The sequence below is a fragment of the Aedes albopictus genome, chromosome 2 (genome assembly GCF_035046485.1).
Source record: "Aedes albopictus strain Foshan chromosome 2, AalbF5, whole genome shotgun sequence".
Taxonomy (NCBI): Eukaryota; Metazoa; Arthropoda; class Insecta; order Diptera; family Culicidae; genus Aedes; species Aedes albopictus.
In genome coordinates this window covers 98,719,871-98,737,080 of record NC_085137.1, presented here as the reverse complement: position 1 = coordinate 98,737,080, position 17,210 = coordinate 98,719,871, and the positions used below count along the sequence as shown (strand labels likewise).

General features: G+C 42.2%; 1 protein-coding gene across 1 annotated transcript; it reads right to left on the bottom strand.

The window, feature by feature from the left end:
- Positions 1 to 8,253: 8,253 nt before the first annotated feature.
- LOC109419782 (trans-1,2-dihydrobenzene-1,2-diol dehydrogenase-like) lies at positions 8,254 to 16,996 on the bottom strand. The gene is made up of 3 exons (XM_029859771.2): positions 16,499 to 16,996; positions 15,881 to 16,419; positions 8,254 to 8,729 (listed from the first exon to the last, which is right to left on the bottom strand). The coding sequence occupies exons 1-3, from the start codon at positions 16,701 to 16,703 to the stop codon at positions 8,460 to 8,462; spliced, it is 1,014 nt and encodes a 337-aa protein (XP_029715631.2). The 5' UTR covers positions 16,704 to 16,996; the 3' UTR covers positions 8,254 to 8,459.
- Positions 16,997 to 17,210: the final 214 nt, after the last annotated feature.

Sequence of the window (17,210 nt, the reverse complement as noted above, 5' to 3'; positions counted from 1 at the left end):
TTATTCATGGTTCAGAGTTACGCTAATTGATTCCGACTGTTCTTGGTATATTTTTAGGATTTTTTAGCTTTTCAGTCCGATTGTGAGATCAAAAACAACCTTATGTTCTCATACTCCGACGCTTATATCTTTCTCAAGATCCGATACGGACCGAAACGTCGGAGTAAGAGAACATGGGTTTGTTTTTGATCTCACAATCGGGCAGAAAAGCCAAAAAATCCTTAAAATAAGTTCAGAATCACGAAAAACCATTCTGGATGACATGTTATGCCATAGCGTACAAGTTGCTATTCATTTTTTTTTTCTGTTTATCTAGTGTATTGAACTTGTACGGGGAAAGAAAAATTCCCAAAAGTGATGAAAAGAATGAGTAAGTGACATAGTATTGATAGTTGAGTAATTTGAACTGGCGGTTGGGTAAAAAGAACTTCTACTCTAAGTACTCTGTCTGTATGCGAGTTAATGGAGTTAACTGAACTCACTTTTGGGAAGTTTCCTTTCCCCTTACAAGTTCAAAACAATGGATAAACAGAAAAAAAATTGAATAGCAGCTTGTACGTTAAGGCATAACTTGTCATCCAGAAAGGTTTTTCGTAATTCTGAACTTTTTTTTAGTTTTTTTTGCATTTCTGTCCGATTGTGAGATCAAAAACAACCTTATGTTCTCTTACTCCAACGTTTCGATCCGTATCGGATCTTTCTCAAGCGTCGGAGTATGAGAACATAAGGTTGTTTTTGATCTCACAATCGGACTGAAAAGCTAAAAAATCCTAAAAATACACCATGAACAGCCTTTCCTCCATCAATTTTCCTCAAAAAAGCGGAAGGTCACAAATGTGTATATGTTATAGTTTCAAAGCTATAAATTAAGAAAAGGAAGGGAAAACTTGGATTTTTCTTGTATTGGCAAAGACGAGGGGCACTGCCACGGGCCGAGGGGTGATCCGATCGGCACCAAAATTTGGATTTTTTCTTCCTCCATTTAAACAAACATTCCAACAAAATTTGGTCAAAATCCGTGATGGTCGATAACACTTTTCCACTTTTTCTCGATCACTTCATATGGAATGACCCTTAGTTTGAAGTTATTGGTAAATATTGGAAAAATGCTGACGTATGCTAGCTAAATTTAAACATTTAAATATACCTAACGATTAGCAAACTTGGGGATTACCGATATGTCGTTGAAAATAACTTAACGGGGTTCTTGATGATATCTGGCTTTGCAACAAAAAAACAAATAGATGACAGTTTTTCATTGACAATCCTAAATTGGAGTGTATTTTAAATCCCTTTTTACTTTTTTATCTTTCTCGGGTGAGAATGTCCCTGAAACCGATTTCCGCAACGCTTCGTAGTTTTGAGCCTAGCCAGCCGGATTGGAATTGTAATCGTCCACAAGAGCCCCCGGAAGAAGTGTCAATGAATTTCATGACTAATTCACCTACTACTAGTTACTAATACTACTGGTAGGGCCAGCCAATTCCGAAAGTTCGAGCCACGGCGAACGATTTTATGAGTTTGCATAAGAGGGCGTGAGATGCTGGTGGTGGGGAGGGGAAACAGGCTAATGGATTAGCTGGACATCATTCTCTTAGCGCACAGGAGGCAGTGGAGAGACACTGACTGGAATTAAGGGAGCCAATTTGGGCATTTATGGGGATATTTGACAAATCGATTCCTGCCTTTGTGTCGCCATCGATCGACATCGGGATGCTGGTGCTGGTGTTATTCGGCCCAACCAACCGTGGGTCATCTGGTTGCTATGGCGGGCGTGAGATAGATGTGAGTACCTATCTACAGAAGCTGTTGCCCAAATGCTAAGGATTTCGTTGGCGCTCTTTAGTGATTATAATTCTTGGTGGCTGTCGTTGCCGCGCGCATTCGATGTTGAGTTGTGGGCCACTGTTTGTCGTTCTTCGAGCAACTGGCGGACGAAAGCAATTAATGTTACTGCTGATAGGGACAGGGGTGAATTCAGTTCATAGGTCCATCGATTCATATATCTTGGAAATCGTATTCAGGAAAGTCTTGATATATTGTTCATCAATATCTTTAGCAATGAAATGATGATGGATAGTATGCAAAACTGCGTAAACGGATATACTGTCCCGTTCATTAGAACCGGGGACTACTGCAAGGTGACGAACTGTTGTGTCTGCTTTCAAACATCCACTGGAACGTGTAATGTGGTGATGAGTAGGTATGATAATTCGGTAATTTTCTCTGCTCGGAGGGTTTCAAATGAGCTGTACGTGTACAGTATATCCGTTCAGTCAGTTTTATATCAACTTGAATCATCAAACAAAGAAGGTCGAACTGGGTATGATTATGATATACAGGGTGTTAGGTTCATGAGTGCAAACTTTTTAAAGGGTGATAGAGGACCATAAATGGTGAAAAAAATTGTTCTACGCATATGGTCAAATCTCAACCGTTACGTAGTTATTGAACTCCCCATGTTTTTGACTCTTATTGCCTTAACAGGCTATAACTTTAAAATGGTCAAACTTATCGCAGTTTTTTTACCCTTATTCGAATGATTATTGAATTTTCTATCAAATGGCATCTTTGAACCGATTGGTTTAGTTAAATAACTATGTTTTCTAAAGCAAAACAGCTAAAAATAGCGTGTTTTAATTTGTTTTTGTCAATTATCTTTGAAACATGCGTAATAAACTAAAATTCTCTCTTTGGCAAAGTTGTGGTCCCTGTTTAACTCTACAATTCCTTCTTTGACTCCAAACTTCTAACTCTTATCGTTTTCTTGTAATTTGGATTTAAATGTGCGGCACAGTGCGCAAAAAAGTGCTTACCATGACGATTGCAAATTTATGATCTGAAATGCAACGTTTAAATCGAAATTGCAAGAAAACGGAAAGAGATAAAAGTTTGATGTTAAAGAACGAATTGTTGAGTGGAACAGGGGCCATAATTTTTCCAAAGAGAGAATTTTAATTTATTACGCATGTTTCAAAGATAATTGACAAAAACAAATTAAAACACGCTATTTTTAGCTGTTTTGCTCTAGAAAATTAGCTATTCAACTAAACCAATCGGTTCAAAGATGCCATTTGATAGAAAATTCAATAAAAAAACTGCGATAAGTTTGACCATTTTAAAGTTATAGCCTGTTAAGGCAATAAGAGTCAAAAACATAGGGAGTTCAATAACTACGTAACGGTTGAGATTTGACCATATGCGTAGAACAATTGTTTTCGCCATTTATGGTCCTCTATCACCCTTTAAAAAGTTTGCACTCAGGAACCTAACACCCTGTATACAAGGTGGTAAAGAAATTGTCCTTGCTACACAGATAAAAATAATGAGGTTTACACGTCATGTAAACTTTCATTTTAGTCATGTAAACTTTCAGTTATGATGGTTTACATGATATATCATGTAAATTTGTGTTATATGTCATGTAAAAACTCTGAGTCATGCTGAATTACATGACATATAATGGAAGTTTACATGATTTTTCATGAGATTTACATGACATGTCATGTAAACTTCTGTGAAATCCCACGCTCCAATCATGTGCATTAAATGTCACAGAAATTTACACTATCTTTTCGATCTGTGTAGTCATCTTAAAATCTCTCAGTGTTATCTTTGTGAGATGTTACCCCAAATAAGTAGGAAGTTAAAACCTCACGGGTACAACCCAGCCCATCACAAAAAAAAAGTCCAATCGTGTCCCTTACGACCGACCATTTCCGAACAGTGTCCTTTTTGTCGAACACAAACGAACAGAACACGCGCACTCAGCGAAGAAATTAATTAAATATTGATTTTTGCTTCTTTTCCCTGTGTTAGAATCAATCAGTCCCTCTCCCACACCACCGCCCCATCACCCTCTCGGACTTCTGTCAGAATTGGACATCCATTGTTCCGCTAGCAAGCATCACTTCCCTTGTTATGGTGGTGGTCATCGCCGCGCACGCCGTCCCGAGTGAATTGATGGTGTAAATTAAGGGCTGACAGCATTTTTTGGTCTCATTTGGTGGCATTCCATTCATTCATCCAAAGTTCCTGCTCGGATTCGGAATAAAAATTACTGTGCTGATGTTGCCACCACGTTCCATCATCTATACCGCCGACAACGATGTGACTAATTCGTTTTCTTCCTGCTTCCGGGTCCGGTACGGGAAACATTCCTAACACCCCCTTTCTGAAAATCCTAAACCGGTGGAGTAACAATGAGTGGAGAGGCAAGAAAAGCCACGAAGATGAGTTATTTTATTAAGCCCGTAATTGGATTTCCCTTTCACTCCCGCATCCGGTCTTCAGTCAGTCGTTGGTGTTGAAATTAGCACACGTTCGGGCCGGTTTCCTGACTTATCAAGCTATCGGCCATAGTGATTCTTAATATAAGTAAAATATGACAGGCTGCTCACAGCTCACCATACAAAAATTCAGCTCATTGCTACAAATCTAGTACTTCGCCGATCTGTCCTATTAACCTATTGGTTAAGGCTATAGATCGCCAATCCGGAGACGGCGGGTTCGATTCCCGTCCCGGTCGAGAAAATTTTCTCGACTCCCTGGGCATAGTGTATCATTGTAGTTGCCTCACAATTTACTAATTCATGCAATAAAGCAAATAAAGCCCTCCAATCAATAACTGTGGAAGTGATAAATGAATACTAAGTTGAAGCGAAGCAGGCCAAGTCCCAGTGGGGACGTAGAGCCATACAGAAGATGAAGAGTGACAGGTTGAATAACGGTTTTTGTAAGTATGTGTTGGAAGCATATTTGGCGGTATTATAAATTGTCGCTGGATGAAAACAGTTTATGCTTTCCATTAATCGAGCTGCAAAACTGTCAGTTGAACAGGAGAGCGTCCAACATAGCTCTGGCCCTCACAAGTTCCTACCTCTTGCTTCCACGGGTCAAGCGATAACAAAGACCGCCAGCTAAGAGTTGTGTGCTTAGCTGGTAGTGCAGCCTGGGCAATGTTGTCCTTCTGACTTCAGCTAGATTGAGGAGGTACGTCTCGAGCGTCTATTCATCAAGGAGGTGCGGCTCAAATCAAGGCTCAAACAGCGACTGTTCTGGCATCCAGCGGCTGAGTAAGAAATGCTCATCCACCGGAAGCCTATACCTATGGTGGCAGCCCCACCATGGTGGATAGGGAACCTTAGACCAACAATCTACTGTTTCCGAAACCCAAAAACCGTTACAGAAACCGACAATGAAAGAATACGAACTGATTCAACGGCAACGACTTTCAGCGCAAAACAAAGGACAAGAATTGGAACTTGGAATGCCCTAGCCCAGCAGGGTAAACTGGCACAACTAGCCAATGAGGCATGCCGTATGAAGCTTGAGCGAAGTCCGTTGGCCGAATTTTGGAGAACACAGATTGGAGTCGGGTCAAATTCTGCTATACTCTGGCCTGCGAGGTGAACACGCTTCTCACCATCGTGGAGATGGTTTCCTGCTCAGCGCTGACGCCCACGCTGCGCTCATGAAGTATAGGATATATGTAGCCAGATTCGGAACACGGGTTCGAAACCTTACCATGATCCAAGGTTACGCGCCAGCCGATGCTGCCAAACTGCAAGACAAAGTGAACTTTTACAGTCAATTCAATGCTGTCGTGGACAAGACTCCGAAAGGTGATATCAAGATCCTCATGGGCAACTTCAACGCGGTTGATAACTCGGACTATGAGCACGTCATGGGACGTCATGGTCTCGGAGAAATGAGCGAAAACGGAGAGCTGTTTGCAGAGTTTTGTGGCAATAATGACATGGTCGTTGGGGGATCGCTCTTTCCTCATCAACCAGTGCAGTGACATGGGCATCCCGTGATGGCGTCACAGAAAATCAAATCAACCACATCTGCATCAGCCGAAAATTGAGACGGAGCCTTCTTGATGTGCGGAACAAACGTAGCGCCGACATTGCGTCCGAACATCGTCTCCTAATCGAGAAGATCCGACTGCGCAGGAGGACAGGAGGAGAAAATCGGGCGCTGGTTCAACACACGCCGACTGGAAGACGCTGCGGTGAAAAGGTCCTCCTTCGTCGGGGAGCTAGAGAACCGTACTGCGGATATTCCAGCAGGTGGAAGCGTAGAAGATCAATGGAGCGCCATCAACAACACCTTCATCGCCACCGGCGAGAATAATTTGGGTGAGCTACGTACCCGGAGAAAGCAGTGGATCACAGATGATTACTGGAGGAAGATAGAGGAGCGAAGGAACGCCAAAGCCGCCATAGAGCGAGCGAAAACATGAGGAGCCAAAGCTGTAGCCCGTCAGCGCTATTCGGCTCTCGAGGAAGAAGTGAAACGCTCATGTAGACGGGACAAAAGAGTTTGCCACGTCGCCATAGTGGGACCAAGATGAATGCTACGATGCCCAGACAGTTACTGATGGACCCGGCTGACTAGTTGAAACGCTGGTTCGAGCACTTTGGAAACCATTTTCAAGTGTCAGCCACGCCATCATCACCCTCGCATGATCCGCCAAGGGTTCGACGCATTATCCGTGTCAACACCGAAGCTCCATCAGTGCAGGAAATAGAAACAGCCATCCGAGGCATGAAATCGAACAGGGCCCCAGGGGTCGATCGCATATCAGCTGAGATGCTCAAAGCAGACCCCGTAGTATCCGCACAACTACTGCAACAATTATTTTGCAACATATGGGAAACCGAGACATTTCAGGCCGACAGGATGCAAGGTGTCTAAGTAAAGGTACTCAATAAGGGTGACCTGACTGTGTGCGATAATTGGCAGGGCATCAGGTTAATGTGCATCATTCTCAAAGTCCTCTGCAAAGTTATCCTTTGCCGGATACAGGAGAACCAAGAGAACTCTCCGAAGGCAGCAAGCAGAAATCCGTGCCGGACGATCCTGTGTGGACCATATTGTTACGCTGCGTATCATCTGGAGCAAATTAGTGAATTCCCAGAGTCACTCTACCTGGTGTTCATTGACTACGAAAAAGCTTTCGACCGTCTTAATCACAAAAACATGTGGGAAGCCCTTAGGCGCAAGGAGGTCCCTGAGAAAATCGTCGGCCTCATTGAAGCACAGTACAGGGCATTTTCGTGCAGAGTACTGCACAACGGTGTTTTGTCCGATCCCATCCGGGTCGGTACTGGAGTGAGGCAAGGATGTATACTATCACCGCTACTGTTCCTCATCGTAATCGACGAGATCCTGGTAGGTGCGATTGAGCGTGAACCAAATCGTGGATTGCTGTAGCAGCGCATTACCATGGAGCACCTAAATGACTTCGAATTGGCTGATGACGTTGCTCTCCTAGCTTCATGGAGCTCTGATAGGCAGAGCAAGCTCGATGATCTTCCTCAACGGCAGGTCTTACCATCACCGTCAACAAGACCAAATCGTTGGATGTAAACACGGACAACCCTTCCAGCTTTACGATAGCTGGGCAAGCAGTGGAGAATGTTGAAAGCTTCCAATATCTTGATAGCCAAATGGCGGCACCAAGATCGACATAGGTGCATGGGTTAAGAAGGCGAGAGCAGCTATTTCGAGTTTCAGAAATGTATGGAAGTACAACCAGATTAGTCGACGTATCAAAATACGAATTTTCAACTCAAACATGAAATCGGTGCTGCTGTACGCCATTGAAACTTAGTGTGTATCAGTGGAGAACACTCAACGGCTACAGGTCTTCATCAATAGATGCCAGCGGAATATAATTCGTGCATGGTGGCCTCACAATAGGATCTCCAACGTGGAGCTCCATCGTCGATGTCATCAAAAGTCGATAGCGGCAGAAATTCGGGAGCGAAAGTGGAGGTGGGTCAGCCACACTCTACGCAGGGGCCTAAACGAAATTTGCAAGCAAGCGATAGATTGGAACCCAGCAGGACATCGCAGCAGAGGCTGACCCTGAGAAATTCAGTGTTGTGGATGGCCCCAAGGGGGAGCCTTACCGTCACTCTTGTGGAATCTCGAAGCAGATACACTACCTAACGACTACCTAACATTGTTAGTCGGCATGTGGATCAGCACTGATGCAAAGCGCCCTTCAGGTAGTTGAAGGGTGGAGAATCTGGAAAGATAGCCTCATACTGAATAAGAGGGAGCTCTGCTATTGGCTTGGTGATGGTGTAAAGCTTTGTAGCCATCAAGGTAAGATAGGTTGGTAGGAGTTAATAAAAAGCTTCACATACTTTTGTAGACCAATATTGTTTTCTGACAAACTGGTTTGCAAATATTACTACCGCTGTTATTGAAAAAAAAAATACAAAAATTACTAGTATATTCATATATAAATTGTATCCTTTATTACCGCCTACATTTCTAAAACACCTCACATTATTTCCAAAAATAAATATGGTATATAAATTGTGTTTGCTCTCAAATTAAACCTATCTTATCAAACCCATAATCATTTTCCTCATCAATCACCGAAGTGCATCACCGTCACTGGCGCTGTCCTCACACGGAAAAACAAATAAGAACTCTCCCTAAGCTTTGAATCTGTCGTCCTCGGGAAAGTGTACGCCAATCTGCTTTCTTATCTCGTCTTGGATGTGCGCTATCAGTAGACTCTCGCTATGTGGCACCGATTCCGATTGCAACCGGCCGGCGCCGATGCAGCGGCGTACTTCCTCCACTTCGTAGCGCAGTCCACAACTGTTCTGGAAGATGAAGGTGCGTGGCGCTTTCGGGAGTGGATACTGCTTGACCGAACCGTCGATGTCCGTCAGGGAAACCGGACACCAGAAGTCGTGCAACTGTATTGAGAAAAGAGAAGATTTATGAACATGAAGTTAATTATGGTCTTCTCCTTTTACTTCTATGTGGTTGTTCGTTTCCACGGGAACTTGGCCTGCCTCTGTTCACCTTAGTGTTCTTTGAGCACTTCCACAGTTATTAATTGAAGGGCTTAATTTACCTGCCATTGCATGAATTTGTATATTGTCAGGTAAGTACAATGTGTATCATTGTCCCTGAAGTAGACACTAATCCCGTGTCGAAACGTTGGGCAGTTAATAAACATCGTTTCACTGTTAAAAGACTGCGTGATCGTTTCTAAGAGAAAGTTGAAACCATACAGTCGAGCCCCCAATAGCACTGTCCAGGTAGTTGAGGAAATTTTGCCTACCTCTACGAGAGTCAAACCTGCAGACTCCGAATTGGCGATCCATAGTCTGAACCTAGTCTATCTGGAGACCCATGCTAAACGCTTCCTGACTTAATTTGTTATCGAATTACTTATGCATAAATTACCTTTCAAATCAGGTAATTATTTGTTGTAAAACCACAATATTTTCCTTGAAATAAAAAATAATAATCTTTTGATTTCTATTTCCGTCTATTCAATGTCTATTTCGGTCACAATATCAATTCAATTTCCGTCATGCGTTCTAAGTGAATGCGTGAGACTTCGGTACATGAGGCAACGATCTTCTTTCCTAACGTCCTCTGATCATAGGAATCAACTTAGGGGTGGGGGGTATGCATGCCATACAATACATACACCAATTCGACCCCAAATATTAAGCAGTCATAATAAGATAAAGTATGAAGTGGTGTATGTATAGTCTTAAATGTATGTATTATGTTAATTTATTTGTCACTTTGTGAGTTCGCTCGCACGCTTATGCGAATAAGTTCTGTTCGTCACATTTAAACATTAGTTTATCGTTTATTTTGGACTGCAAACAATTTACAAATATATAGATAACTTGGCAGAGCGTATGAAGAGTTTTCTGTAGGAAGAAGTGTTTATTATTCCAGAGATATTTGTGTAGAGCAACCTAGAAATTTATTGGTAAAAAGATTCCTTTGGGGATTCTTTCAAGAGTTTGCTCTGAGGATTCCTTCAAGAGTTTGATCTGAGAATTTCTCCCGTAGTTTTTTTTAAGGGTTTTGTTCAGGAGCTCCCTCACGGGTTTTCTCCAGGATTTTTTTATGAGATTACTCCAAATGCTCCCTCTAGGGTTTCCTCCAGGAGTTCCATCTATCAGGAATTTTCATTTCTTCAAGTGTTCCTTGTAAGGATTCCTTCAGGAGCTCCCTCTGTGGATTTCCCGAAGACTTCTTTCAGGGGATTGCTCCTGAAGTTCCCTCTGGGGATTTCTCCAAGAATTCCCTCTGTAGATTTCTCCATGAGTTCTCTAGGGGGATTACTCCAGGAGTCCCTCTGGTGATTCCTTCAGGCGTTTGATCTGGAGAATGCTTCAGAAATTCCCTCTAGAGAATCATCCAGGAATTCCTTTTGGAGATTTATCCAGGAATTCCCTCTAGGAGTTCCTCCAAGGTTTTTCCTTAGCATTCCTTTAGCAGATTTGTCTAGGGATTGCTTCAGGAGTTCCCTCTGGAGATTTCTCCAGAAGTTCCCTGTGTGAATTCCACCAGGAGTTCTATCTAGGGATTACCACAGGTATTCCCTTTGGGCAATCCATTCAGTTCAACAGAGGGATTCCTCCATGTGGTTGCTTCTGGGAATACCTCAGAGTTCCCTCCGGGGCTTCCTCCACAAGTTTCCTCAAGAGATTTCTTCAAGAGTTCGCTCTGGGGATTCCTCCAGGAGTTTGTTCTGGGGATTCCTCCAGGAGTTCAATCGTGGGATTCCTCCAGGAGTGTCCTCTGGGGATTCCTTCAAAAGCTCCCTCTGGGATTCTTTCAGGAGTTCTCCCTGGAGATTTTTCCAGGAATTTCCTCGGAGAATTCCTGCCGGAGTACCTTTGGGAGATTCCTTCAGGAGTTCCCTCGGAGGATTACTCCAGAAGTTTCCTCTGGAGATTTCTCCTGCAGCTGTCTCTGGAAATTCTTCCAAGAATTCACTCTAGGGATTTCTACAGGAATTTTCTTACAGGATTACTTCGGAAGTTTCTTTCGGGGGATTCCTCTGGAGCTCGCTCTCGGGATTCCTCCAGAAATTCCTCTTGGGGATTGCGCTAGGAGTTTTTTTTTTCTGGGGATTACGCTATTAGTTCCATCTGGGAATTTCTCTGTGGATTTCCAAGAAGTTTGTTCAGACGGTTTCTCCAAGAGTTTTATCTAATTCATCTTCCAGAAGATATCTATTATAGTTCCAGATTTTTTTTTCAGAAATTTCTTATGACATTTCAATAGGATGGTCGCTTTTGAATTCTATCTGGTGTTTCTTCTGGAGATATTTTCAGGAGTATCATTTGAGAAATTCTCCAGGTGTTTTTTTTCTTGAGATTTCTTCAACAGTTCTCTGTAAGGACAGTTCCCTTCAGGAGTTCTCTCTGGGGATTCTTCCAGGAGTTCTCTCGTGAGATTCATATAGCGGTCCCCTCAGGAGCTTCCTTTAAAGGTTTGCTCTGGAGTTTTTAACAAGAGTTAGATATGGAAATTCTCCAGAAGTTCCCTTTGCCGATTTCTCCCACAGTTCCCTCTTAGGATTTCTCCAAGAATTCCGTCTAGGAATTCTCTCAACGTTCCTTCTAAGGATTCCTCCGGGAGGTCCCTTCGATGATTCTCCCAGATGTTCCCTCTGGAGATTCTTTCAAGAGTTCACTCTGGGGATTCCTCCTGGAGATTCATCTGGGGATTCCCCCCGGAATTCACTCTTGAGATTTCTCCAAGAGTTTTCTCGTGGAATTCCAACAGGTATTTCTTCTGGAAATTTCTCCAAGAATTCCGTCTTGGGTTTTCTCCTAGAGTTCCTTCGAGGGATTCTCCCTCGTTTGATTTCTCCAGGAGTTCCCACTGGGGCTTTCTCTAGGATTTTCTCTGGGAATCCCTTTGAGGAAGAACCGATTCTGGGGGTTTCTTGGGTTTTCTACTAGAGTTCCTTCGAGGGATTTTTCCTCGTTTGATTTCTCCAGGGGTTCCCACTGGGGATTCCTCTAGGAGTTTTTCTCTGGGAATCCCTATGAGGAAGAACCGATTCTGCCAGCATTTATTTTTGTGAAATCCTCTGGGAAATCCCCAACGGAGATTTCACAGAAGTTTGTTCAGAGGGTTTCTCCAGTTGTTCTATCTAATGAATTTCTTCAGAATTATCTGTTAAGGATTTCCCACAATGGTCACCTGCGGATTCCTTCTGAAGTTTCTTTTAGAGTTTTTTTTTTTTCAGGAGCGCCACTTGGAGATTCCTACAGATGCTTTTTTGAGATTTGTATAACAGGTCTCGATCCTCCCCTCGGTGGATTCTTTCAGGAGTTCTCTCGTGGAATTTTTTCAGAAGTTCTCTCTGGGCATTCCCCTAGAAGTTTTTCACTGGGAATTCGATCAGCAGTTCTATCTGAGAATTTCTCCAGAAATTCCCGAAGGAATCCTCCGCGAGAACTCCTGGAAAAATTGCACTGAGAACTCCTGTAGAAATCCCCAGAGGGTACTCCTGGATGAATCTCCAGAGCTAACACTTGAAGATATCTTCTGAGAGAACTTCTGGAAGAATCCCTGGATGGAACTTCCAGATGAATACCCAGAGGCAACTCCCGGTTGAATCCCCAGAAGGAACCATTGAGCAATTCCTAGATGAAACTCCAGGAGGAATCTCTAGAGGGAACTCCTGAAGGAACGCCCAAAGGGAACATCTGGGGTAATCCCCAAAGGGAACTCCTGCAGGAATCCCTAGAGGGAATACCTGGAAGAATCCCCAGAGGAAATTTCGAGAGAAATCCCAGAGTGATCACCTTGAGGAATCTCCAGAGGTAACTGCTGGAGGAATCCCCAGAATGAACTCCTGGAGGAATCCCCATGGCGAACTCTTGAAGAAATCTCTTGAGGAAACTTGTGGAGGAAGCCCCGGAGGGAACTCCTGTAGAAATCCTCAGAAAGAATTCTTCGAGGAATTTACAAGAAGGAACTTCTGAAGAAATTCCCAGAGGGAACTTTTGGAGCAATCCCAAGAAGGGACTCCTGGAGGAAATCCCTGAGTGAACTCTTGAAGGAATCCTCCGAGGGAACTGTTGGTGAGATTGCAAGAGAAAGTTGCTGGACAAATTCTCATACCAACTTTTGGAGTATTCTCAAGAAGGAAGTCCTTTTTTGGTTTTGGAACTTCGCTAATCGGATGAAGAAATGCCAAACTGTTGAAATGACCATTCCCACAGTTTGGGAGGCGTGACAGTGGGAGTGCGTAATGAGGCGTATTGAGCGATAAAGCTTGCTGTAACCAAAGCTTTTTTAAAAATTGGTTAAATGAACTGCAAATTGAGCCTAACCTTCCAGCTAGGCTAAGCTGTGCATTAACCAGCTCAGAAATTTGGGCCCAGTACCCAACACATGGCGAAAATTAATAAACGGCATTCGGAGGAATAGCAAATCAAGCTCTTGCCGTGGTGCTCAACTCTTTTCAGTTATCAGTTTAAGCCAGTGGTGCTCATCCTGCGGCCCGCGGGCCACATGCGGCCCTCGAAGCCTTGAGATGCGGCCCGCGGAGTACTTTACGACGTACAGAAATTTTTGAACGATTTTTTTGAAATAACTTGTTCAGTTTCTTAAGAAATCGAACAAAAAAGTATAGCTGATCAATTTTTACAGTGTTGAACACAAATAAAATGTTAAAAATACAAAAAGAACAATCCGTTCCGGTAAGATTCGAACTCACGACTCCGAAATATACTGGCGTCATATAGCTAAGCCACAAAACCAGTCACGAAAAAAATAGTTCTGGTGCCACGGTGCCACTGTAGCTGAAATATCTCAAACAACTTTAGAAGAAATTCCTGGAGCAACAAAATATATTCTGAAAACTACAAACAAGATTTCAGGTTCAATTGCAGCAACGCCTAAGGAAAATCTGAAAATTAATCTTGAAGCAACTTCAAAAGATATTTTTTAAGAAACTGTCAGAAATAATTGTAAAGAATCTCAAGCAGAAAAAATCCGGAGCATCTTTAGGATAAATATCGATAGCAGCATAGGAGCAATCCTGGAGGCACTTTAAGAAATATTTATGAAACATTCTGGTTTATGTTGAAGTTCATAGAAAACTTCAAGATATTTTTAAAAGATGTTAATAAAAATCTTTAGCAGCAACTCTAGAAGAGAATTATGGAAGTACTTCACTAAAATCTTCGTGAAACTCCAGGAAAATGTCTAGAGAAGCTTCAGGAAAAATCCGGAAGCTATTCTAGAACAAATAGTTGGAAAATATTTATGAAAAATTCGTGAAGTAACTTCAGAGCAATTCCAAAAGTAAATCCAAAAAAAGGTCTTGGAGGCGTTCCAAGGGAATTCTAGAAAAACTAAAAAAAAAACTCCAGAAAATTTTCTGAATATGCAATTCCAAGATAAGCTGTCAAAGAAATTGCTTGAAAATCTTCTGGACCAACTCCAGAATAAAGTTCAAAGGAAGATCCAGCTTTTTTGGAGCGATTCAGAAGAAATTCATATAAAGGTTGCATGAGAAATTTCTGAAGTGGCTTCAAGGCAATCTAGGGGCGACTCCTAAATTGTTTGTTTAAATTTCAATTTAAAACTCAAACATTTTTCTAAAGCAAATCTATGAATCTAAATTGTGTTTTGTTTTCCTTAAAATACAAAAACAAACTTAAAGTTTTGCTAAATGTATTGTAGAACCACAGTTAAGTTCTGAACGGTTTAGATTTTCAATAAATGTGTTGTAAAATGGTTCTTTTTATTGTTTTTGTTCATCGATATTCTATGCGGCCCGCCGGTCGATCCCGAATTGTAAATTTGGCCCGCGGTATCCTTCAGCCTGAGCACCATTGGTTTTAGCTGTTAACACTAGTTGACAGCATTTTTGAACTCGGTAAGCTGATGATCATTTTTGGTGTAGAATCATGACCTGAGTTCGAAAACGCGAAGGAAAAAAATTACAGTAGAGCGTAAGTTTTTTCGACTTTCCATACAAGGTTGACGATAAGAAATCGATTTTTGTTCTATTTTTAAGCAAAGTCGCTCTCTTCACACATCTCATTCTTCGTAATCAACGCTTCGATTGAGCTGATTTTTTTTGCTGTAACTCGTCTACGTATGACATGTCAAATAAATGTTGAGGAAGATTTTTTTAATTGAGTTATTCTTATTTAAAAAAATACATTTCTTTCTATATTTTTGGAAATTTTGCTAAATTTTAAGGAGATCGTCCCCAAAATTCGCCAATATCTTGAATTTCATCAATCTGACGCAAAACCTGCATTCAGATGGTCGAATGGTATTGTATTCAGCTTTTTATTTATGGAAAAAGATTTAAAATTGGTTGAACAAAACGCAAGATATTTGAATTTAAGTAAATTCCATATTTTAAAAAGATTGTTGAGCTAAAATTCAAAAACTGTTCTACTTAAAAAATTTTGAAACACGGTTCCGAAATCAGCGCTAAATTATGCTTCAAAAATGTTGGTCGTTGACAGAAGTTCACGACTGTCGTTTTATTTTGTAAACTAGTGTTTCTTGAACGCCAAAACGTAAAATAGGTAATGAAGTTTTAAGTTTTGTTAAAATGCGCCAATAATAAGTATCGAAATTATCTTGTGAAGTTTTCAGTTTTAGCTGACTGCCAAGGAAAAAATCTAAGAGGTTCCAAATTTACTCTAGGGTGTGCCAGACACCCTTGGAACCCCCCTAGCTCTACGCCAAGGCCAATCGATTTGTGGTGTTCGAGGGAAAGATTCATGAATGAATATTCCACAAGGAGCGTTAATCGATTTGAATTAAGGGGGGAAGATGGGCGACCTTTGTGATTTTTTTCTGTAACTGTACATTTCCCATAATAAATCATACGCAAACTTTGATTCGCTTGCGCTGAAATTTTGAACAGTTCATATGGGACCTAAATGAAACCCAAAAAGTCGACTGAAGCAAGGATTTTTTTCTTCATTCAAGCGTGTCCCATGCTAGTGTACAACGAGCGAGCTTTTTGCAACGTTTTGTACAAAATACAACAGCGCGACTACTAGAGGGTTAATTGATTACTTACTTATTCAATACTTACCGTAATGCTTCCCTTCGTTCCCTTTATAACCGCATCATTGTCCAACTTCCGCAAGGCACTAGTTTTTATCTTCCCAATTCCACCGTTCGGAAAGTGCAACTCTGCCTCAACCTCCATATCGACGCCTTCCTCGTTCAGTTGACCTTTGGCGACGATCTTGTTCGGAGCATCGCGGAAGGCCCACAAGCACACCTGAATAGTATAAACTCCCAAATCGAGCACCGTTCCACCACCAAGCTGTTTCATTCGCAGCCGGTCCACATCGGAAAGGTAGAACCCGAACGACACGTTGACCTCTTTGATCTCTCCCAGCTCGCCACCGTCAACCTGTTTTCTCAGATGAACGTACGAAGGGAAGAACCTCGACCAAATTGCTTCCATTAGAAACCGTTTCTTCTTTTCGGCGTGGGCCAGCAGTTGCTTCGATTGGCCTTCATTAATGCATAGGGGCTTCTCGCATAGAACGTGTTTTCCGTGGTTCAGCATCATCATTCCGATGTCGTAATGCGTCGTATTCACGGCACCGATGTAGATCACATCTTCAATCAAATCAAACGCAATATCAGTCTCTAAATTTATTCACCCTACCGTTACGAGTTATACAACGATCGTACTCACCGATTTCCGGATCTTTCGCCATCTCCATGTAGCCCTCGTAGAACTTGGGAATGTCGTGCACTTTGGCAAACTTTTTCGCATCCTGCAGGTTCCTCGCGCCAACGGCCACCACCTTGTGGTCTTCCTTGGGCCAAGTGGACACCGCAGTGGTGAAATCGTGCGAAATTTTACCGGCACTTACAATTCCCCATCGGAGCGGTGCCATCTCTCTCAAGTGCAACGACTGACTAAGCTAATCTAAACAAACAAACGATGCACTGCGTCGCGTCCGGGTTTGGCCGTGAAATGCTAGTGCTTAGATGATGATGATGATGATGGCGATCGCGCTTTGGGATGCGAGAGAGAGAAATTTCGTTTAAGGTTTACTGCGCTTGCGCGGAGTTGTTAAAAAACCGGTTGTCGTTGTAAACGCTAAACGGTTACTGAGAAAGCGATGTGGGTTGCAGCACGAATGAATATTAGAGCACTTGCCGGTTGTTGATGCACCTCAGAGATCTAGACCGGCGAGTATTTATTGGTTTAGAAGTTTTTGATAAGGAAGCTTGATTAGTCAATATGGTGATGATAACTGGGCCACTAACCGGAATATACAGGAGTTTAAACAAATTGTCATTGTATGATGTAGGTTCATACTTGAGTATGGCGTGTCGTCGAACAGATAAGGAACACGCGACTTGAACGCAAGTTGTATGCAACGATGTGCTTATAATAG

Bases quoted from the DNA above. Each gene is read 5' to 3' on its own strand.
- LOC109419782 (XM_029859771.2), bottom strand. From the start codon at position 16,703: ATGGCACCGCTCCGATGGGGAATTGTAAGTGCCGGTAAAATTTCGCAC. The intron at 16,420-16,498 runs GTGAGTACGATC...ATTTGATTGAAG, and splicing joins GGCGAAAGATCCGGAAATCG to ATGTGATCTACATCGGTGCC. The intron at 8,730-15,880 runs GTAAGTATTGAA...TTCTCAATACAG, and splicing joins GAACGAAGGGAAGCATTACG to TTGCACGACTTCTGGTGTCC.